At 55.9% G+C, this 20631-nt stretch overlaps 9 protein-coding genes across 9 annotated transcripts; 7 read left to right on the plus strand and 2 right to left on the minus strand.

The window, feature by feature from the left end:
* Positions 1 to 78: 78 nt before the first annotated feature.
* On the plus strand, positions 79 to 3337 carry DL89DRAFT_254294 (uncharacterized protein; the record flags this gene model as incomplete). The annotated part of the gene is made up of 3 exons (XM_040885263.1): positions 79 to 582; positions 613 to 2055; positions 2114 to 3337. 3 exons carry the CDS (start codon positions 79 to 81, stop codon positions 3335 to 3337), a joined length of 3171 nt encoding a protein of 1056 aa, XP_040747663.1.
* Positions 3338 to 4401: 1064 nt separating this feature from the next.
* DL89DRAFT_264317 (uncharacterized protein) lies at positions 4402 to 5040 on the plus strand. The gene is made up of 2 exons (XM_040886200.1): positions 4402 to 4540; positions 4566 to 5040. The coding sequence occupies exons 1-2, from the start codon at positions 4492 to 4494 to the stop codon at positions 4988 to 4990; spliced, it is 474 nt and encodes a 157-aa protein (XP_040747664.1). The 5' UTR covers positions 4402 to 4491; the 3' UTR covers positions 4991 to 5040.
* Positions 5041 to 5132: 92 nt separating this feature from the next.
* DL89DRAFT_319983 (thioredoxin-like protein) lies at positions 5133 to 5805 on the plus strand (the record flags this gene model as incomplete). Its single annotated transcript, XM_040891174.1, has 2 exons — positions 5133 to 5468; positions 5494 to 5805. The coding sequence occupies exons 1-2, from the start codon at positions 5160 to 5162 to the stop codon at positions 5803 to 5805; spliced, it is 621 nt and encodes a 206-aa protein (XP_040747665.1). The 5' UTR covers positions 5133 to 5159.
* Positions 5806 to 6176: 371 nt separating this feature from the next.
* DL89DRAFT_290015 (Pentulose kinase) lies at positions 6177 to 7958 on the plus strand (the record flags this gene model as incomplete). Its single annotated transcript, XM_040890030.1, has 3 exons — positions 6177 to 6927; positions 6977 to 7716; positions 7770 to 7958. The coding sequence occupies 3 exons, from the start codon at positions 6177 to 6179 to the stop codon at positions 7956 to 7958; spliced, it is 1680 nt and encodes a 559-aa protein (XP_040747666.1).
* Positions 7959 to 8129: 171 nt separating this feature from the next.
* On the plus strand, positions 8130 to 8876 carry DL89DRAFT_273763 (diphthine--ammonia ligase; the record flags this gene model as incomplete). Its single annotated transcript, XM_040889101.1, has 1 exon — positions 8130 to 8876. The coding sequence occupies one exon, from the start codon at positions 8130 to 8132 to the stop codon at positions 8874 to 8876; it is 747 nt and encodes a 248-aa protein (XP_040747667.1).
* Positions 8877 to 11923: 3047 nt separating this feature from the next.
* Positions 11924 to 12729, minus strand: DL89DRAFT_16693 (uncharacterized protein). Its single transcript, XM_040883738.1, has one exon. It carries the CDS (start codon positions 12548 to 12550, stop codon positions 12023 to 12025), a length of 528 nt encoding a protein of 175 aa, XP_040747668.1. The 5' UTR covers positions 12551 to 12729; the 3' UTR covers positions 11924 to 12022.
* A 452-nt stretch (positions 12730 to 13181) lies between these two features.
* On the minus strand, positions 13182 to 15349 carry DL89DRAFT_319986 (uncharacterized protein; the record flags this gene model as incomplete). Its single annotated transcript, XM_040891175.1, has 2 exons — positions 13182 to 14623; positions 14653 to 15349. The coding sequence occupies 2 exons, from the start codon at positions 15347 to 15349 to the stop codon at positions 13182 to 13184; spliced, it is 2139 nt and encodes a 712-aa protein (XP_040747669.1).
* Positions 15350 to 16357: 1008 nt separating this feature from the next.
* DL89DRAFT_273764 (aldehyde dehydrogenase) lies at positions 16358 to 17947 on the plus strand (the record flags this gene model as incomplete). The annotated part of the gene is made up of 3 exons (XM_040889102.1): positions 16358 to 16654; positions 16694 to 17794; positions 17840 to 17947. 3 exons carry the CDS (start codon positions 16358 to 16360, stop codon positions 17945 to 17947), a joined length of 1506 nt encoding a protein of 501 aa, XP_040747670.1.
* A 258-nt stretch (positions 17948 to 18205) lies between these two features.
* Positions 18206 to 20343, plus strand: DL89DRAFT_264319 (aldehyde dehydrogenase). Its single transcript, XM_040886201.1, has one exon. The coding sequence runs from the start codon at positions 18293 to 18295 to the stop codon at positions 19913 to 19915; it is 1623 nt and encodes a 540-aa protein (XP_040747671.1). The 5' UTR covers positions 18206 to 18292; the 3' UTR covers positions 19916 to 20343.
* The last annotated feature ends 288 nt before the right edge of the window (positions 20344 to 20631 follow it).

The raw sequence follows: 20631 nt of genomic DNA on the forward strand, positions 1-20631 counted from the left end.
GCGACGGCAATGGCAAAGTTCCATGGCCATTCCCCAGCGACCGCGACAGTCTAGGCAGAGAGCGTAGGAAAGAAGACCATGCACATTGTAGTTGCCGTGCTGCTCGGAATGTCCATCAGCATGCTAGTGGGGTGGTTTGTGCGGCCGATGACAGCCGGTCAAAATCTGCGCAAGAACCTACGCAACACCCTGGCATCTCTGCGCGACCTGCTGCCACAGCTGCTGGAGCCGATTGTTAGTGATGTGACTCCGTCGAATACGCAGCAGAAGCTGCACGGCGCCAAGCCAGAAGAGCTGAAAGAGGGTCTGCGGCTGCACCGCCAAAAACTGCAGTCGCTAAAGAAGCAGCTGTCGGAAATCACATTGGAGCCCACGGAGTGGCACATCTGGGCACGGCGGCGGAAGCTCGCGGCCCTGGTGGCGTGTCTGGACGGCCTGAGTCTGCATCTGAGCAGCATGAGCAGCGGTCTGGAGCTGCGCGTCATTGACCATAACTCTGACGCTTATGAAGGCGATCTCGACACGGCGGCATACTCGGCCGTTATTCAGCGGATCCGTGCTCCGCTAATGACGCTCGGGCTGGTATGTGACAAAACTATAATGGCTGTGCAGGACATGGTCGACAATGCGCTGGACCGTGACCAGCAGCAGAGCTTGCGTCTATTCTCCAGCTACTACGATGGTATCTGCGAGTGCGACGACTCGCCAGTGCACATAAACGAGTTCGAGATCCCTCAGAATCCTGCTGAATGTAGCGGGGTCTGCAATCGGTGCGGCAGGCATCGCGATTACGATCCAGTGACCACGAAGATCATGCGGCTACGGGCGGAGATGGTTGATGTGATCCAGGCGTTCCAGGAGGACTACGACGAAGCGGTCAATGATCTTGCTAGCCTTCCCATTAGCCCGCGTCTGCGCGCGTCGATGGCTGGCCCGATCATGGATTCGCCAGCCACCTGGACCCAGCCGCCGACCATGGACTCGTTGCGCGACGGCATCGGCCAGAAGAAATCGACGACGACCGAAGAGCAGCTATTCATCGTGTATTTCTTTGTCTTCAGTATGCGCGAGTTTGTCGACGAGTTGTTTGGCATCCTGCCACAAGTCGCTGCCGTATGCCGTCCGCCGCGGCCCTTTAGGCAGACATTCCGGCGGGCAATGCAGCCGCGCAAGCTGACAGCCAAGGCACGGGCATTTGTAGTATGGGTGGTGGGTCTGTTCTGGGCACTGTGGAATACCGGCGCGACAACCGAACTTGAGGCACGCTATGAGGTAGCACAGTTTGCCGACCCACGTTCTCTACACGCGCCGCGGCCCATGACCAAGGTCCAGCGCATGTCGCATGCGATCTGGAAGGCGTGCATGTGGGCGCGGCGCCTCAACGTCAAGTTTGCGACAAAGTACGCATTGCTTATCACAATCCTGTCGCTGCCGTGCTACTGGAGCATGGAGACGTACCTGGAGTACCGCCGCCAGCGACTCGAGTGGATGGTGATATCTGCTGCTGCAATCATGGTGCCGACCGTGGGCGGATCGGCGCTGGTCAGTGTGTATCGGATCCTTGGAACATGTGCCGGGGGTCTCGCTGCATTCCTGGTGTATGAAGTGGGCAAGGATACACCGGCATTGGCATACGCTCTGCTGGTGATGTTCTCGGTCCCATGCTTCCACATTATTCTGAACGGCAAGTATCCCAAGATCGGGCAGTTTGCACTGATTACCTTTGGCGTCATCCTCATCAACAAGTGGGTTGCACGCGAGGATCAGATGGAGAGCGCCTTTTCTCTGGCTATGCGCCGAACACTGTCGGTTGCGTTTGGTGTCATGGCTGGCATGCTCGTCACTATGTACGTCTGGCCATACGAAGCGCGTGTGCGCGTACGCCAGGCCTTGAGCTGGTGGCTGCAGACCGGGTCGATGCTGTATGATCAGCTGTGGAATTCGTTGTGGCTCTCCTACGCCACACCAGCACAGAACGCAGCAGCACATTCGGCACTGCAGACCGGGCAAGCGCAAGCTGTGTCGGAGCCAGCTGAATGGCATGCACTGACAACTGTGCGCGACTATCTGGATAACGAACTGCAGCTTCCAAGACTCGCTGATGGAAATCCAGACGCTGTTGAACGACACGCAAAATGAGCCACGGCTCAAGGGTCCGTTCCCAATCGACGCCTACAAGCGCATCTTGAATGCCTGCCAGCGCGTGTTGGATGCCATGGTTGCTGCGCGCTGGGTTATGCTGCCAGTGCCCATGGTCGTTGCTTCGCGGCTGGACCAGTTCCCGCCGCTGCCGCCAGCGGCTTCAGAGCGCCCAGCGACAGCCGACACAATCCAGAAGACTGATGCCTTCTGCAGAAACGAGTTCGAGGCTCCAGCGCCCCCTGAGTTGGTTGTGGACACTACTGAGTTGGCCCCGATCGAGCGCTTGTCGGCAGCCGATATCAAGAACCAGCTGGATAATTGCAGGCAGCACCAGCGGCATAGCAGCTCAGAATCTGACGAGGGTGACCATGGCTACAGAACATTCCCCACAGCTCGTCGCTCGCAGTCACGCATGTCACAGTCTTCATCTGTGTCTTTGCCCGACAGCACCACCGACAGCAGCGTTCTTGAGAGCGGAAATACTACTGAAGAAGAGGAGGGTCGAATCCTGCTTGATCTGCCCATTGGCATGGCATCAACTGTGATGCTTGAGCGCGAGCAACTCGAACTAGACCGCCTGGTTATCAGTGGGCAGCATTCTACCCCACACAGCCCCCGGCTCCGGCCCCAGTCATCAGGCAGCGTTGGTAGATCCAGTCCCGCCAACGCCGACGCCTACGACTCTGACGATGATGGCGAAATCCACAGTCACGGGTATGTACGGGAGCGCTATGAAGGCGAGATCTCGCAGCGCATCAGCAAGATCGTTGAGGAGGACCTGCTGAAACGCACTGCCGCTGTGCGTGAACAGCGCGATGCATTGGTAGCCCTAACCATGTACGTCTTGGCATCGGCTCTTATCCTCAAAACGCCGTTGCCGGCGGTTCTCCCCCCAATCCATGCTGCGCAGAGGCGAGTGGCCGAGGCACTGAGCGATATCCTTGACCCGACGGCCACTGCGGTAAGCCATATCGCTGGTCTGGATAGTTTGCCATCAGACGATGGCGAGGATCTGGACGCGGAAAAGGAACAAATTGTGCAGCGTGCTGTGGCCAGGATCCGGTATGTCTTCTACTACACCCAGGTCATGCTGGGATGGGAGATTGTGCAGGAGCTCAGCATTGTCGGCGGCCTGATGCGCGAGCTGTATGGATCGTACGGGGCTGCTTCGTCGTCGCTGACACTGCCTCGGTAAAAGCGGTCCACAGTAGAACCAGCAGTCTGCTAAAATCGTCTGTCCAGTAAATACCGGTGCATGTGACTTGGCAGCCAGCCAATTCCCGCTCGCCAGCCCACGGTGGTGGCAAAGCATGTTGACAGGGTCTGTGACCCAGAAAATGCAACGTTTCTGGCTCTCCTCTGCATCGACTTTCTTCTGTTCTTGCATTTTACTTTTTTTCTTCCTGAATTCGATACAACTTCTTTCGACATGGCGAACGTTCCCTTTGGACCGCGTCCGATATTCCCGACAGAGCCCGGCAAGCCCGAGACTGTGCTTCCGGAGCAGCCAAACGTGACCATCATCGACGGGCTCCTGCACTGTACCGAGCACAAGAAGCAGGTGTGCGCTGACTGCTCGGTTGACTACTCGACGCATAACTTTCTGACGCGCCAGCTCTCGGCGAACCGCGGCGCGCTGCCCCCGCCGAACCCGCAGATCCAGCAGGCCATCCAGAAGCTCAAGTCCGACGGCAACACCAAGTTCCGCAACCAGAGCCATTTTGAGGCCGCGCAAAAGTACACCGAAGCCGCAATGGTTGCGTCGCAGCGGCCGCTGTGGGACCCGAGCCAGGTCATTGTTGAGGAGTCGGCGATTCTGCTGTCGAACCGTGCGGCGTGTCTGCTGGAGCTCGGCCACCCGTCAGAGGCGTACTGGGATACCGAGATTGTGACGCGGATTAGGAGGCCCTGGAGCAAGGGCCATTTCCGCATGGGCCGGGCGCTGCTGGGGCTCGGCAGGTGCCAGCAGGCTGCGTATGCGTTCCAGAACGGGTGCACGCTGGACCCCGAGGCCAAGGAGATGAAGGTCGCGCTGGAGGATGTGAAGCAGTATATCTGAAGAGATGGCACTTAAGCGGTTTCTACCCTGTCTGGGACGTCAGCAATTTTTTTGCCATAAATTCGACAATGCCCAAATGCTCGCAAGAGTTTCGAGTGTGATTTTTTAAGCGGTTGGGATCTGGAATTTTTTGTCGTCTTTCGCACAACAGATTTTACCCCTCCAAAATACACAGCCCTTTAACAAAAGATATGTCGGCCCCTGGACAGACAGTTGTTGTAACGCCCGGACGGCGCCTGGGCTTGGCGCAGGAGTACGAAGCTGGAATCGGAACATATGTGCGCAACGGCATGGTCTACTCTTCGATCCTCGGCACAAGAAAGACCAAGGAGCCCACCAGTCGACGACGGCAAGGAGGCCGCAGCTGGCAAGCCGGTGCTATATGTCGAGCGGGACAATGCCAAATTCGCAATCCCTGTGGTCGGCTGCGAGGTGCTGGGCCGTGTTGTGCGGATCAACCCGCGCGCGGCATCGGTCGCGATCATGATGGTGGGACCTGTCCCCTGCCAGGAGGACTTTTTGGGCATGGTGCGTGTGCAGGACATCCGGGCCACCGAGAAGGACACGGTGGTGATGGTCGAGTCGTTCAAGCCCGGCGATATTATTCGCGCAGAAGTTATTTCGCTGGGCGACCAGAGATCCTACTTTTTGTCGACGACCAAGAACGAGCACGGCGTGGTGTTTGCGCAGAGCAGTGATGGCAACACCATGGTCCCAGTGTCATGGGAGGAAATGCAGGACCCCGAGACGCTGATTGTCGAGAAGCGCAAGTGCGCAAAGACCTTCTAGATACTAGCCTTTTTACTGTGTCCTGGCCTTGCAAAAAATGTATGAAACAGAAGTGAGTGTCGAGAAATCCCCCTAAGTAATGCGAGGATCTCGAATCGATATCGCATGGGCAATGGCTGTGGAGGGTGTGGACGTGCTGTCACAGCTCGCATCACATCCCTCACAAACCATGGACACCAAGATCAAAGAGACCGCACGGCGTGCACTGGACAGCGACGACGACGCTCTCTCAGACGACGAGCTTTTGGCCGAACTCGAGAATGACCCGGAGCTCGAGCGATTCCGCGAAGCGCGCCTAGAGCAACTAAAGCATGAGATCGACACTGCGCGCGAGCTACGCGCACGAGGCCACGGCACCTACACCATTATCACCAAAGAGCAAGACATGGTGAAGCTGATGGGTACCGAGAAGATGGCTATCGTGCATTTCACACACACGCAGTTTGCACGGTGCAAGATCATGGACAAGCACCTGCAGGTCCTGGCACCGCATCCACTTCGAGACCAAGTTCGCCGGCATTGATGCGACAAAGTGCCCATTCCTGGTGAACAAATTCCAGGTGCGTACGCTGCCATGCCTGTTGGCTATCCGTAATGGCAGCTGTGTCGATCGGCTGGTTGGATTCGAGGAGTTTGGAAATAGCGACAAGTTCTCGACAGAGTCGCTAGAGATTAGGCTGGCAAAGTCAGGCGTCGTGCAGCTGCCTAAGGGATCGCTGGCGAGTGTGCCAGTCGCGCAGCGGCCGGTTGCATACTCGGCTGGCGGTGATGACAGTGGATCGGGTGGTGAGAGCCACGATGAGCTGGATTACTGATGGTCCACAGGAGGAAATACTATCCACATATCGCACGCTGGCATCACAAGCGAGCATAATACGGCCATATTGAAGCAACCCTCCATACCCCACGTATCGTGTTAGTTATCCAAATGCGACTGTCATGGCAACATCGATATCTAAACAGTAGCCACCAAAAGTGACTGCGCTTTTTAATGGCTGGCTCGCTGAGCAATAGGCTGACCAGTTCCTGACATAGGTCGCGTGAATCATGCCGCACACCAGAATAAGCTGCTCCCCTGACCCGAAAGTCGGCAATAAAAGGACGCACAGACCGGCTCCACTCTTGCTCCCTACACCTTGCTTTCTCTATTGCTACAGTTATCTCGACCTCAGCTTTCGCATTAATAATGGAGTATTTCGTTGGCATCGACGTCGGCTCGTATTCAGCACGCGCTGGCATGTTCACCAGCACAGGCGAACTGGTTGCGATGTGTAAGCGCAGTATCCAGATGCACCAACCACTAGCAGAGCACTACGAGCAGAGCAGCGAGGACATCTGGCAAGCTATCTGCTTCTGCGTGCAAGAGGCGCTTAAACAAGCAAAGGTTAAGATCCCGGGATTCTCGCATGACCAGGTGAAAGGGCATTGGCATGGACGCAACATGCTCGCTGGTAGCGCTAGGATACTGCAACCGACGAGCCCTGTAAGCCTGAGCACGACTGGCGACCAGAGGTGGAACATTATCGTGTGGTGCGACCATCGCGCTAAGCATGAAGCTGAGCTCATCAACGCATCGGGCCGCAATGTGCTGAAATACGTCGGCGGCAAAGTGTCGGTCGAGATGGAGCTGCCCAAGATCGCCTGGGTCAAGTCGCACTTTGCCAAGGCAGGACGGGATGAGGACTGGGCACGCGCTGAGTTCTTTGACTTGCCAGACTACCTGTCGTTCCGGGCAACTGGGTGCAAGGCAAGATCGAACTGCTCGCTGGCGTGCAAGTGGTTATTTACACCTGCACAGCCGGACGCTGCTCAGGACGGCGTGGGATGGGATGAGAGGGTGTTTGCAGCGGCGGGGCTGGGACGATATTGTCCAGCGACAGGTTTGGCAAAGATCGGCGGCTGCTTGTCCGACAGTACTCTGACTGTGCTCAAGGCAGGTGAGCCGGTTGGCAAATGGCCTGTCGGCCAAGGCTGCCCGAGAACTAGGGCTGGCGCCTGGAACGCCAGTTGGTGCTTCAGTCATCGATGCATATGCCGGATGGTTTGGCACCATCGCCAGCGGATCTTCTGACGACAAGTTGGACCGCAGCAACCAGGAGCTGGCAGGCCAGCGGCTGGCCATCATTGCAGGCACATCGGCCTGCCATCTGCTAGCAAGCCGCAAGCCAGTGCTGGTGCCGGGTGTTTGGGGTCCCTACTACAGTGTCGGGCTGTCGGGCTGGTACATGCTGGAAGGCGGGCAGAGCGCCGTTGGCAGCTTAATCGACTATGTGGTGCGTTCGCACTCAGCATACGGTCCATTGGCAAGGCAGAGTGAAGAGACCGGCAAATCTGTGTATGAGATTCTCGACAGCATGCTGACCGGCCTTGCTGTAGCCTGCACGCCATCGAACGGAGTCCCAGAATCGCACCTAGTAAAGCTAGTCAAATCGCTGCACTTTTTGCCTGACCACCACGGCAACCGTGCTCCTCTAGCCGACCCGTCCATGCGTGGCTCGATTGTCGGCGAGACGCTGACACACCCAGATAGCATCGAGGCGCTGGCTGCGAGGTACCTGGCGTGCATCTGTGGACTGGCGTATGGCACGCGCGCGATCCTCGACTCGGCGGTTGCTGCTGGTGGCCAGCGGGTCACTGAACTGCTTATTTCGGGCGGACTGTCGCAGGGAGCCGTGTTCACGCAGATCCTTGCCGATGTCACCTGGCGCCCAGGTGGTGGTTCCGCGGTTCGTTGACAGCGCAGTGGTACTGGGCAGTGCCATCCTGGGCTATACTGCAGCCAAGCCAAAGTCGTCGGACCATTCGCAGGATCCTGTGGAATGCTATGGCGGCAATGACTGGCGACGGCTCCGTGATCCGGCCCACCACAGATGCGGGTGTCCTGGACATCCATGAGCGCAAGTATCGCGTCATGCTCGAAATGCAGCAGGACCAGCTCAAGTACCGGCGGATGATGCAGGCCGAGTAGGCTGCTGAGCCCCCTCCCTACTCGGTCAAAGCCGGAGCTTCAATCCTGCTCGTGAACCTGTCAATGGCATGCGATCGATGGAAAAATTTTGCCTTCCTACTCGATTGCGTGGCCTTTGTCTCTCTGTTTACGATTCGTCAATACATACTCGCAATTCAGCATTTCACAACAATGCAGGTCGTCGCTTTGGTCTCGGGAGGCAAGGACAGCACTTACAACATGATGAAGTGTGTCGAGGACGGGCACGAGATCGTCGCGCTGGCACACGCGCACCCGCCCGAGAGCTCCTCAGACGAGCTCGACAGCTTCCTGTTCCAGACTGTCGGCTACAACGCCGTGCACACCATCGCCGATTGCATGGACCTGCCGCTCTACCACCGCGAGATCAAGGGTAAGCCCGTGACGCAGGAGCTGGACTACGAGCTGACCAAGGACGACGAGACCGAAGACCTGTTTGCTCTGCTATCCGAGGTTCAGCAGCACCACCCCGATGTCAAGGGCGTTAGCGTGGGTGCGATCTTCTCGAGCTACCAGGCGAACCGCGTGCAGCATGTGTGCGACCGCCTCGGGCTCACCATGCTGGCATACCTGTGGCACCGTGACCAGGTTGAGCTCCTCCAGGAGATGGTCGACAGCAAGGTTGACGCGGTCCTGATCAAAGTTGCAGCGCTGGGTCTCGGCAAGCCTGACCTGGGCAAGACGCTAGGGGAGATGACGCCAAAGCTGCTTGATTTGCATAAAAAGTTTGGCATCCACCCGTGCGGCGAGGGCGGCGAGTTCGAGTCGTTCACTCTGGACTGCCCGCTGTTCAAGAAGCACATTGTGCTGGATGAGACAGAGGTGGTTACGCACTCTGATGACGCATTCGCTGCTGTATACTACCTGAAGATCAAGAAGGTACACGTTGTGCCAAAGTAAGTGCATGGGCTGGAGGCAGTAGAGGGACATTGGCTTGTTAGCCAAAGAGCTTGCGTGGAATTGGCGAGGCTGTTATTTCGGTTTACTGCCTATTTCTCTTTGGGGTGCATAGGGCCTCAGCACACCTGGGTATCTTTACTGTCTGCTTTAGTAAGAGCCTTTTTGCGCATGCCACTTGCCATATATAAAGCTGAGGGCGTAGCGCTTGCTGTAGATGGAATGTTTGCAGTGCCTTTTTGCTTCACAGCGACATTATTTTATTCTTTTCTTCCCTATATATTTAACCACCTCAAGTGGCATTGACATCCCTAGCGAGGTCAGCGCAATGTTCATAAAGCAGGTTGTTGGCATCGCATCTTTGGCCCTTGGGTCAGTTGCGCACTCGTACTTCCACGAGCTCTCAAACAATATCTTGCCGCAATTAGTCCAATGGCCCACTATATTCAAAGTATTTCAGCTACATCGAGTCTGCTACAATTACCCCAGAGCCATCCAGCGCTGGCCACGTCTGCTGCAGAGCTCATCCCCTCCGTAAACAACCACAATGCATTTGATGATACTGCCAATATCGCTGCTGACATTCTGCGTGGTGTGCGACAGATCATTTTCAATACATTTGGCGCTACTAACGTAGCAGTCGCAGGCTCCAACAACATGCCGCCGCCACCTGCCCCTAGAGCCCGAGGAGCCAGAGCAGCCACTACACATTCCATATGTCGATGATAGCGACGAATATGAGCCACTGGCAAATACTACCAGTGAGATCGAGAAGATCCCCGACTGGAGCACTTTGGACAGGTTCACACCCGAGATCATGGTAGAGCTGAACCGCGTACAGTCACTAGCTGTATCTCCAAGCAAGAGACGCGCAGCCTTCACTTTCTACAAATACACCATTGACGGTGATCAAGAGGCGAGCAATATCCGGTTCATCGATATTGCCGAACCAGCAAACGTGCGTAATGCGACTGAGTTTGTAATCGATGGATCTGACGATGAGCCAGTGTGGCTCGATGAGAGCAACATTGCATTCACTGCCAAACGAAACAACGCATCAGAGTCCAACATCTACATTGTCAATGTCGACACTGGCAATCAGTACCAGCTCACAAACTTCAGCACGTCAGTGGGTGGTTTGATTTACAGCCCAGCCACAAACGTCGTTGCATTCACTGCATCGGTGTTTCAGGGCCTGGGACTCGAGGAAACTGCCAAAACCCTTGCCTCTATCAGCTCAGCGCCTGCACATGGCAAAGTGTACGACACTTTATTTGTGCGGCACTGGGATACCTGGCTTGATGGCACAAAGTCGCAGCTCTTTGCTTTGCCGCTGGGCAAGAGAAATGGCCTGTACGAGGCTACTGCTGATCCGCAGAATCTTGTATCATCGTATCCTGGCTCCTGGGGCCTGGAGCCCTACGACTACTCGTTTTCAAAGGACGGCCAAAAAATAGTGTTCTCAGCCAATATCCCTGGCCGTGACGAGGCGTGGTCAACCAGAGCAAACATCTTTACTGTATCAGTGGGCGGTGATGGACAGGCACAGCCCCTCAGCCTCAATCCCCAGGCTATTGGTGGCTGCTCGAGCCCGACGTTCTCTCCTGACGGCGCCTATATTGCCTGGCTACAAATGCCACGCCCAAACAACGGCAACGACCAGAACCAGGTCATACTGTATTCAACTGCCAATGCGGAAACCAAGCGACTTGTGCCCCAGTGGTCGCTAAGCCCAGACAGTATCCAGTTCACCGAGTCTGGCCAGCACCTACTCATTGTGGTCGAGGAGGAGGGTGATACAAGGCTGTATCGTCTTGGTGTTGAGACAGGCAATCTGGAGCAATTGACAACCGACGGAACTGTGCAGACACCACTTGAGAGCGCTGATGGCTCGATTCTATACATGCACAACACGGCACAGTTCCCAAATGAGATCGCGAAATTGACTATTAGTGACTCGGGAATCCACACCGACATCATCTCGACATTCAACACCGATGTCCTCAGCATGGTGTGGATGTCACCGCCAACCCGGTTCTATTTTACTGGAGCACTTGGTGACCGCGTTCAGGGTGTTCTCTACCGGCCATACGGTTTCAACATGACCGAGACCTATCCGCTGGCATTCATCATCCACGGCGGTCCATACGGATCATCAGGAAACCACTGGAGCTGGCGCTGGAACCAGAATACTTTTTGCAAACCAGGGGTTCGTCGTTGTCGAAATCAACTTCCACGGCTCGACTGGGTTTGGTCAGGCGTTTGCTGATGCTGTGCGCTTTCAATGGGGCGGATACCCATTTGAAGACCTGATGAAAGGGCTGAACTATGTAACACGAACGTACGCATTCATTGATACAAGCCGGATGGCTGCACTAGGTGCCTCATACGGCGGCTACATGATCACATGGATGCTTGGACAGACAACACCATTCAAGGCGTATGTGTGCCACGATGGAGAGTTCTCTTCCTACAGCACTTTCTTTTCGACCGACGAGATTGGCTTTGATGAGCATGAGTCAGGCTTGCCTTGGGATGTCGATGGTATGGTAACCTATGAGCGCTGGGATCCACGTCGCTATGTTGGCCGCTGGAACACACCGACTCTAGTAATCCATGGTGAAAAGGACTACCGGCTGCCCGTCACTGAAGGTATTTCGATATTTGCTGCATTGCAGCGCCGCGGTGTACCATCACGCTTCTTATACTTCCCTGATGAAAACCATTGGGTCCTGCGGCCGGCCAACTCTCTACAATGGCATGCCGTTGTCCTTGATTGGATTGCGATGTACACCAACACCAAGCTGGTATCTAATAGCGACCAGGGGCCGGTGGATTTTGAAGCACAAGAGGAATCACAGAGTGAAGCATCGGAAGAAACTGATCAAGGCAGCACCGTCGAAGTTATTGATGATGAGTCAAGGGTGCTCCCAATTACTACTGGCGAATTGAGCTCAGGGAGTGACATTGATTCTGCTATCGAGCCCACAACAGCCACTGACCATGAATCAGATGAGGCATACGATAGCGAAGCGGTGGATGAGCTCGTAGTAGCCAGAATTGTCAGCGACAGATAACAAAGAAAGACCAGGCGCCATGGAGTCGAGGCCTGATAGCGAAAACTGGAGTTTGGATGGTACTCAGACGGATTACGGGGTTGAAGATGCAGAGCCAGCATCTGAGACGGTGTCGACTTCCAATGGAGACACGCAGTCTGTTGATGTTGACACTGGCAGCGTTGATTCACTTGAGGTCCATGGGTTTTCTAGCAGCAATGGGTCCACAGATGATGGTGTTCCCGATCCCGAAGCTGTCGTCGTTGGTTCAACTACAGGAGAGGCCACAGCAGACCAAGTTTCAGATAGCCTGGTTGCTGATGTTGACTTGATTGGAGAGGGTATTACCTCCTCAGAACCTGCTACTGATAGCATCCTCCTCAATCTGGTTCCAAACTCTAGCCCAGAAAGTATTGCAAAGGAGACACCATCGGTCGGTGACATCTCCGACATACACATCCAAACCACTGTACCTGAGATTGTATCAAGTACTATGAACCCTGTGGCAGGGTAGGCAAACATGAGTTTTATGGAATAAAATGGGATCAAAAAATACATTGAGAAAAGGAGCGTCGCTGGGTTCCCTTGAGCCAAGAGGTAAATGGACTTGGTGTCACTCATAGCGGTATTGAAGTGTCTCGAGGCTCTGGGGTCAATGGAATCTACGAGCGAGGTTCTGTCAATGGCACTCCTGGTAGTAAGTAATATAAGTGCATAGCATATCAGCACTCACCAACACAACAGCGGCACATTTGTTTACAGTACCAGAATGCGGCGTCATAGTAGTAACTAGAGGGGTGTGATTGAGCCTTCCAGTAGAGCCTTTGCTATTCCTACCTCTGTGAACACTCCATTACATATTGCTAGCCGCTCTCAGCATGTCGCTCACAAAATTTTGGTATGGAACAAACAGATCAATTTAACGAAATGTGCACAGACTTGCTGTATATTTGCACACCCTTTGACCCTCTAACGACAAGCAGTATAGAGCGGCGCTTTGATACATAAAGAAAACCACAAGCGCGTCTAGCCGAGCGAACAACCAGCCCACAGATATTTGTGGACATGGCTTCCACAGAAGGGGTTTTAAATGCGTTGGCAATCACAGAAACTGGTACTCTAGCCGTTCTGCACGCATTTATGCTCAGGATGAAAGGTGGAAAGCAATGTATTTTTAGGATACAAGGTAAAATGTTAAAAAAGCGAAAGCAACCCACCATGAGCAAGACAGATAAAGGGAAACAAGAGACATTTAGTTTTCGGACTGAACCTTGAACTTGGGCTTCTGCGGAGTGCTGGCCTCGTCGTTGGTCCAGGTGGTGATCCAGTCAAGGACCTCCTGGTGCCAGCGCAGCGAGTTGGCGGGCTTCAGGATCCAGTGGTTCTCGTCAGGGAAGTACAGGAACCGGGCAGGCACATTCTGGCGCCTGAGAGCAGTGAAGGCGCTGATGCCCTCGCTGACAACCAGGCGGTAGTCCTTCTCGCTGTGGATGACCAGAGTGGGGGTCTTCCAGTTCTTGACAAAGCGCTCAGGCGACCACTGCTCATAGTTCTCGCGGGCCTTGTCGTCGAAGGGCACGCCCTCGAACTCGGTCTCGGGGAAGTACAGCTCGTCGGTGCTGTAGTAGCTGCTGATAGTCGAGAACATGCCGTCGTGGTTGACCAGAGCGCGGAACCGGTCAGTGTGGCCGTTGATCCAGTTGATCATGTAGCCGCCGTATGAGGCTCCAAGTGCAGCCAGACGGTCGCGGTCAATGTACTCGTACTGCTCCAGCAGCTGGTCGAGGGAAGATATCAGGCTCTGGAACGGCTTGCCGCCCCACTGGTTGCGGATGGCATCGGTGAACTCCTGGCCGTAGCCGGTGGAGCCCTGGGGATCCAGCGCGACGGTGACGAAGCCAGCGGCGGCAAAGATGTTCGGGTTCCAGCGGCTGCTCCAGCTGTCGGTGAAGCTCGACTGCGGGCCACCATGGATCAAAAAGGCCAGCGGGTACTTCTTAGCGGGGTCGAAGTTGGGCGGCTGCAGCAGATAGCCGTGGATGGTCGAGTTGTCGACGCCGGTGAGCTTCAGCTCCTGTGGCTTTGACAGGTAGATGGTCTCGCGGAACTGCGGGTTGAGCTCGGTTACGCGGTCGAGCTCGTTAGACTCCACCTTGACTGTGTACAGGTCAGTCGGCGAGTCCAGCGCGCTGTAGTCGATCAGCAGGCGGTCGGTGCCGGGCAGCGCCTGCACTGAGCCAACGGAGTGGCTGGACACCACCGGCGTCACAGCACCCGAGGCAATGTCGATCTTGGCCAGGCGGTTGTGTCCCCAGTCGTTGTAGACGGCCAGCAGAGTCTTGTCGTCGGCCCACAGGATCTGCGACGGCGAGCGGTCCCAGTCGCGGGCCACGTCGTGGATAGACTTGTCGGCAGTGTCATAGATCTTGATCTGATTGCGGTCCGACTCGTACTTGGGATCGGTCATCTGCAGGAACGCAATCTTGGAGCCGTCAGCGCTGAATGCAGGGCTGTCGCTGGCACCTGTCGCGCCCTCGTTGATGGGCTCGGCCTTGGAGCCATCGACATCGGCCAGATAGACGAAGCTGGTGGTGCGGTATGCATAGTCGACGCCGGGCTTCTTGGCCACAAAGGCGACCTTTTTGCCGTCGGGTGCAAACACAAACGAATTGCTGGCCTCCAGGCGGCCGTCGCCTTGGTGTCGCGGATGATGTTGCGGGCACGGCTCGACGCACTGCGCGTGGCATTGGTAGCAGTATTCAGCGACAGCGTGTGGATCTGCGGCAGCCGCGGGGTCACAAAGGTATCCCAGTGGCGGATCCACAGGTCCTCGTACGCCTTGCCCGAGTCGGCGCGCTCGCCCTCCAGCTCGTCCAGCCGCGCCGACTCCTCCAGCGACTGCGTGGCATTATGCACCTCGGCCGTGAATGCCAGCACATCCGCTGCCAGATGGTACTGCACGTCCCCGATGGCCACCGGGAACTCGGCCACCGGCCGCGGCTTGGTCCACTGCGCGCCTTGCTGGTCCACCGCGTACAGAGTGGAGCCACCGGTCTGCTCATTTGCCGACACAAAGCCTAGGGTATTGGTGCCTAGCCACACTGGCTGCGAGGGCTGCAGGCTCTTGGGAGCGTCGATGCGCTGCTTGGGGCTGAGGCGTGAGTCAGCTGATGACGTGAGCAGCTTGACTGGTGTCCTGCTGCCCAGCGTCTGGACGAACAGCTCGGTTGTCTGTTGCTTGGTGTCGATGGAGTAGTGTGTCTGGACGTATGCGATCGCGTGGCTGTCGGGTGCGACTGCCACCGAACCGCTGAATCGGTTGGTTTGCACCAGGTCCTCGGGCGTGAAGATGCGCGCGCCCAGGGCGGCCATAAACAGAACAGAGGCAGGAAGACTGCGAAGCGCGAAGCGTAGTATCATGGTTTAGGAAATTAGTAGAAAAATACGCGAACTAGCGGGAAAAACAAGGAATTGAGCCTGGTGGGCTGCGGCCAGCGAGCGGCGCTTTTATACGCCTCCCCGGCCTGGGAACGGCGATGTTTATGTTCCCAGGCCATTCGCAATTTGCTATCAGGACTGCGGGACTCTATGCACCGTGTGAACCTTCTTTTTTGCTAGCTCCCCAAGCTGCTGGTGGTATTGCGTAATACATTCACGCAGCGCTGTATTATTGGCACTAGAGGCTATTATAAATCCACCTACAGTCTGGCGCAATATATGCTGTACCGAATAGTACGTGTACCTCAAGCAGGCCACTCCCGCTTTTGGTGTTTGTCGCTGATCCCCTGGTTTCCACCCGACTGATGTTTCAGCCGATCACCAGGCTGTGATTAACAAGCGGCCGCCGGGGCGTGTTAGGTCTCGCAAATTGCCCGCACCGTCCGGCGGTCTTCAGATGACGTCGGTTCAGCCTACCGGGATTCACATGCCGCTACACTAGGCCGAACTGTCTGAGCGTCCAATCGCCTGTCCCTTTCACCTGCTGGTGCATTTTTATGCTTGAGCAAAGTCCGCAAAAAGAAAGCGCATTGCAAGTGGATCCTGAGATCTTGCCGTTGTTTTTGGATTAGCTTGGCGAAACAGACTGAGCCAGAACAAAGCCGTGCACAACGTCCAGTTACCGGCCGTACAAGCTTTATTTGGTCGGCTATCGTCCCCTTAGCGCCCCTTGTCTCTGGCTATCGCATTCAGCCTGAGCTTCTTTTTACTGTAATCTTGTATTTGCTAGAAGCGACCCCCCCTTTCAGACCCCTTTTATTCCCTGGGAAACTCTCGGTTACACAGACAACACCAAGGTAATGAAGCCGGATACTGTCGTTCTTGGGGACCATGCAGCCTCTCTCTCCCCACGGTGCTGCCGATGCAGCAGTAGCTTGGCCCGTGAATCATCAGCTTACTCACAATCGCCCCTTATTCTAGGACACAACAATGAGCGATACCATCGTGACCTACACGCCTATCGACGCCATCAGCACGACCGTGCAGGATATGCGCAGCAGCTTCAAGAAGGGCACAATGCGCGACATTTCGTTCCGCAAGCAGCAGCTGAAGGCACTGATGGCCGGCCTGCGTGCGCATGAGAAGTTGATTGCCGACGCGATCACAGCAGATTTTGGACGGGCGCCGCAGGAGAGCATATTCTACGATATTCTGCCGGTGCAGTTTGAGATCGGCCAGGCATTGCTGAACATGGATAAGTGGGCGCAGCCCGACAAGCCTGCGCTGGTGAGCGACCAGACTGCATTCCTGATGAGCTCTATGGAGGTGCGCAAGGAGCCGCTAGGCACTGTGGTGATTATTGGCCCGTGGAACTATCCGATCCGGCTCATCCTGCTGCCGCTTATCGGTGCTCTGGCAGCCGGAAACACCGTGGTTCTGAAGCCGTCGGAGCTGGCGCCGAACTCGGCACGCGCCATCGAGAACCTGGTGACTGACTGCCTGGATCCGGAAGTGGTGCGTGTGGTGCACGGCGGTGTTGCCGAGACTACGGAGCTGCTGAAGCAGCGGTTCGAGCACTACTTCTACACGGGCAACGGCATGGTAGGCAAGATCGTGGCCAAGGCTGCTGCTGAACACCTGGCGGGCGTGACTCTGGAGCTCGGTGGCAAGTCGCCGGTAATTGTTCACGAGGACGTGTCGGACCTGGGCCCGGCGGCCACGCGCATCATGTGGGGCAAGCTGGTAAACGCCGGCCAGACGTGCGTCGGCGTCGACTATGTGCTGGTGCACCGCTCTGTCAAGGACAGGCTGATTGAGCTGTTCCTGAACTACATCGAGAATGCCTACGGCCGCCTGCCGCAGAAGTCTGCCGACTACCCGCGCATCATCAACGACCGCCACTGGCAGCGCATCATGGCGCTCGTGAATAGCACCAAGGGCACGGTGCTGCACACCTGCGATGACCAGCCGGACCAGAACGACCGCTACATCCCACCTACCATCGTCGACAATGTCTCTTTCGACGACCCGCTGATGAGCGATGAGTTGTTTGCCCCCGTCCTGCCCATCATCACTTACGATTCGCTTGACGAGGCCCTCGGCTACGTCAACTCACACGACCAGCCGCTGGCGCTCTACTCGTTCGGCAGCGACAAGTCTAACGAGTACGTGTTCGCTAATACGCGCTCCGGCGGCGCCCTTGCCAACGACACCGTCTTCCACCTGGCCGCTGGCAACTTCCCGTTCGGCGGCACCGGTCCTTCGGGTGTTGGCAGATATATGGGCAAGTATTCGTTCGACACCTTCTCGCACCACCGCTCGGTGCTCAAGAAGGCTATTGCCTTCCCGCCCCCTAGCGTCGACTCGCTCCGGTTCCCGCCCTACCAGGGCGAGGAGAACGCGTGGAAGCCCAAGGGCTTCGGCCTAGTCTTCCCCAGCACCTACTGGATGCGCACTTCCTTCTGGGGCAAGCTGCTGACGATGGTGCCGCTGTGGAGGCTGATGGTGTCCGTTGGACCGCTGCTGCGCGGAATGGCGAAGGGGCGCGACATGGCTGCCAAGCCTGCTTCCAAGCAGTAGCCTAATCTCGTTTCTCAACTCTCTTGTTCAAAGTCGGTACTAATGAACTTGTATCTCGGTGTTAGCCTTAGGATATTGCATCCTGCAAGGTGGGAAGGGGGTGGGGGCGTTCCTTGGCACCGCAAATATTTTGCTACCAAGGTCTATTTGATTGTCCGCCAATAGATGGCGCATTATCCGCTGCTGCTCTGCGCTACTATACGTATGGGCAACAATTGAAAGGGCCGCTGCGCTCGTCCATTCCTGCCAGGCTTTATGTTTTTCTCTCTCGAGCATGGGCAGTGACTTGGACACCTTCCCTCTCTCACCGCCTTAACCTCATGAACTTTATTTTCCATAACCACTATGAATATCGAGGTCGCTTCTGTGTACGCGTATGCTGGTGAGCGCCAGCTCACATACACGCCACTTGACGCCATTAGCACAGCCGTCGAGTCCATGAAGGCGAGCTTTAGCCAAGGTGCCATGCGTGACATGTCGTTCCGCAAACAGCAGCTGCAATCGCTTCTCCAAGGCATTCGCGGGCACCGGCACCAGCTGGCCGCTGCAGTTGCTGCAGACTTCAGCAAGCCGCCGACCGAGAGCGAGTTCTATGAGATCGCACCGGTCATATTCGAGATCGGCCAGTTCCTCAAAGACATAGACAAATGGGCCCGGCCCGACAAGTACAGGCTTGGCAGCGAGCAGCCGGTGTTCCTGATGAGCTCTATGGAGGTGCGCAAGGAGCCGCTAGGCACTGTGCTTATTATTAGTCCGTGGAACTACCCGCTGCGGCTCATCCTGCTGCCGCTTATTGGCGCATTGGCGGCAGGAAATACCGTGGTACTGAAGCCGTCGGAGCTGGCGCCATGTACGGCAGTGGCAGTAGAGGACCTTGTTGCACAGTTTTTGGATCCGAATGTGGTGTGTGTAGTGCAGGGTGCGGCGGCAGAGACCACTGAGCTGCTGAGGCACAGATTCGACCACTTCTTCTTCACCGGCAGCGGCACAGTCGGCAGGCTTGTCGGCAAGGCCGCCATGGAGCATCTGGCGGGCGTGACACTGGAGTTGGGCGGCAAATCGCCTGCCATCGTCCACCACGATGTGGCGGATCTGGGGCCCGCTGCAATGCGCATTATGTGGTCGAAGCTGACTACAGCCGGCCAGACGTGCGTGGCCACTGACTATGTGATGGTGCACCGGGTGGTCAAGGATCGGTTCGTCCAGCTGTGCAAAAACTTTATTGAGAACGCCTACACCCGAACCCCGCACAAGTCGCCCGACTATGCACGCATCATCAACCGCCGCCATTGGCAGCGCATCATGGATTTGCTCAGTGCCACTACTGGAACAGTTCTGCAGGTCTGCGACGATAGGCCGGATCAGAGCGACCGCTATATCCCACCAACATTGGTCGATAACGTCGCATTCGACGACCCGCTGATGGTGGACGAGCTGTTTGCGCCTGTCCTGCCCATCATCACCTACGACTCGCTCGACGAAGTCCTGCAGTTTGTTAATTCGCGCGACCAGCCCTTGGCGCTCTACGCATTCGGCAGCTCCAAGACAACCGAGTTCATTTTCACAAACACCCGGTCCGGCACCGCTGTTGCCAACGAAACCATGTTTGTCTCGGCAGCGAGCAATTTCCCGTTTGGCGGCGTCGGCGCCTCAGGAATCGGAAGATATATGGGCAAGGCTTCATTCGATACGTTTTCGAATCACCGCACAGTGCTGCAGGCGCCACTGGCGCTGCCGCCGCCTGCAATAGATTCGGTGCGCAGCCCCCCGTTTACAGGGCCTGAGAACGAGTGGAAGCAGGATGCCGCTGGCGTGGCGTTTCCACAAAACTACTGGCTGCGGACAACGGTGCTGGGCAGAATGTTCACATTTGTGCCGCTATGGCGCTTGATAGATTCAGTCAGCACTTTAGCAAGCAGCTTGAAGTATGGCCGTGATATGACTAAAGACAACACCGACAACGTGTGAGCCTCTGTCAAAGATACTCATTGCTTACTATATACACAGAGAAATGGTTTGAGGATAATTTATTGAGAAACAAGCCCACTCGTTCAACACACACTGGGCATCTGAATCGCTTTGAGTATTCTATTGCCTCAAGTGACCCACAGTGACACCGCGGAATGTCCATAAAGAGGACGCCCCACCACTGGTAGGTGAATAGCTGCTTTAATGAGGAGGCCCACTGGAGTGAGCCATGTAGTCCCGTGGCAGGACTTGATGTTAGGCGACCTACCGTCATCCGTTAGGTGGCTCCCAGCTTCTAAACTGGCAAGTTGTTCCACCCAACTCCAGTGTCATTCCTAGCGAGTTCGAAGACAGACCAGATTGCTTGCCCTTTTATATGGCTCCAGAAGGTGTCTTCTGTCCGGAGGCTGGTGTATTTTTCCTCTCTTCCCCGCCTCTTTTCCCGTCTCACGGGATAGACACTTATCGCTGATCCGGAGCAAAGCTTCTTGCATTTCGCAGAGAAAAACAACGAAATGGCTGAAATGAACAATGGCAGAGCACCGCATGGCAATCTGCTCTGCAGCAAAAAAAAGTGAGCTGACCACGGGGCGGAGCCATTCATTGTTGACATATACATGTTTGGAGCATATTTCCAGCCCCACTTGAGCTGCAACCACTTATCGAGTGAGGGACACCCAGAACAGCAGTGTGGGAGGCTAATTCAAAAATGTGTA

The sequence above is a fragment of the Linderina pennispora genome (assembly GCF_002104995.1).
Source record: "Linderina pennispora strain ATCC 12442 chromosome Unknown DL89scaffold_1, whole genome shotgun sequence".
Taxonomy (NCBI): domain Eukaryota; kingdom Fungi; phylum Kickxellomycota; class Kickxellomycetes; order Kickxellales; family Kickxellaceae; genus Linderina; species Linderina pennispora.

Bases quoted from the DNA above. Each gene is read 5' to 3' on its own strand.
- DL89DRAFT_264317 (XM_040886200.1), top strand. From the start codon at position 4,492: ATGGTCTACTCTTCGATCCTCGGCACAAGAAAGACCAAGGAGCCCACC. The intron at 4,541-4,565 runs GTCGACGACGGC...AGGAGGCCGCAG, and splicing joins AAAGACCAAGGAGCCCACCA to CTGGCAAGCCGGTGCTATAT.
- DL89DRAFT_264319 (XM_040886201.1), top strand. From the start codon at position 18,293: ATGAATATCGAGGTCGCTTCTGTGTACGCGTATGCTGGTGAGCGCCAG.
- DL89DRAFT_16693 (XM_040883738.1), bottom strand. From the start codon at position 12,550: ATGAGTGACACCAAGTCCATTTACCTCTTGGCTCAAGGGAACCCAGCG.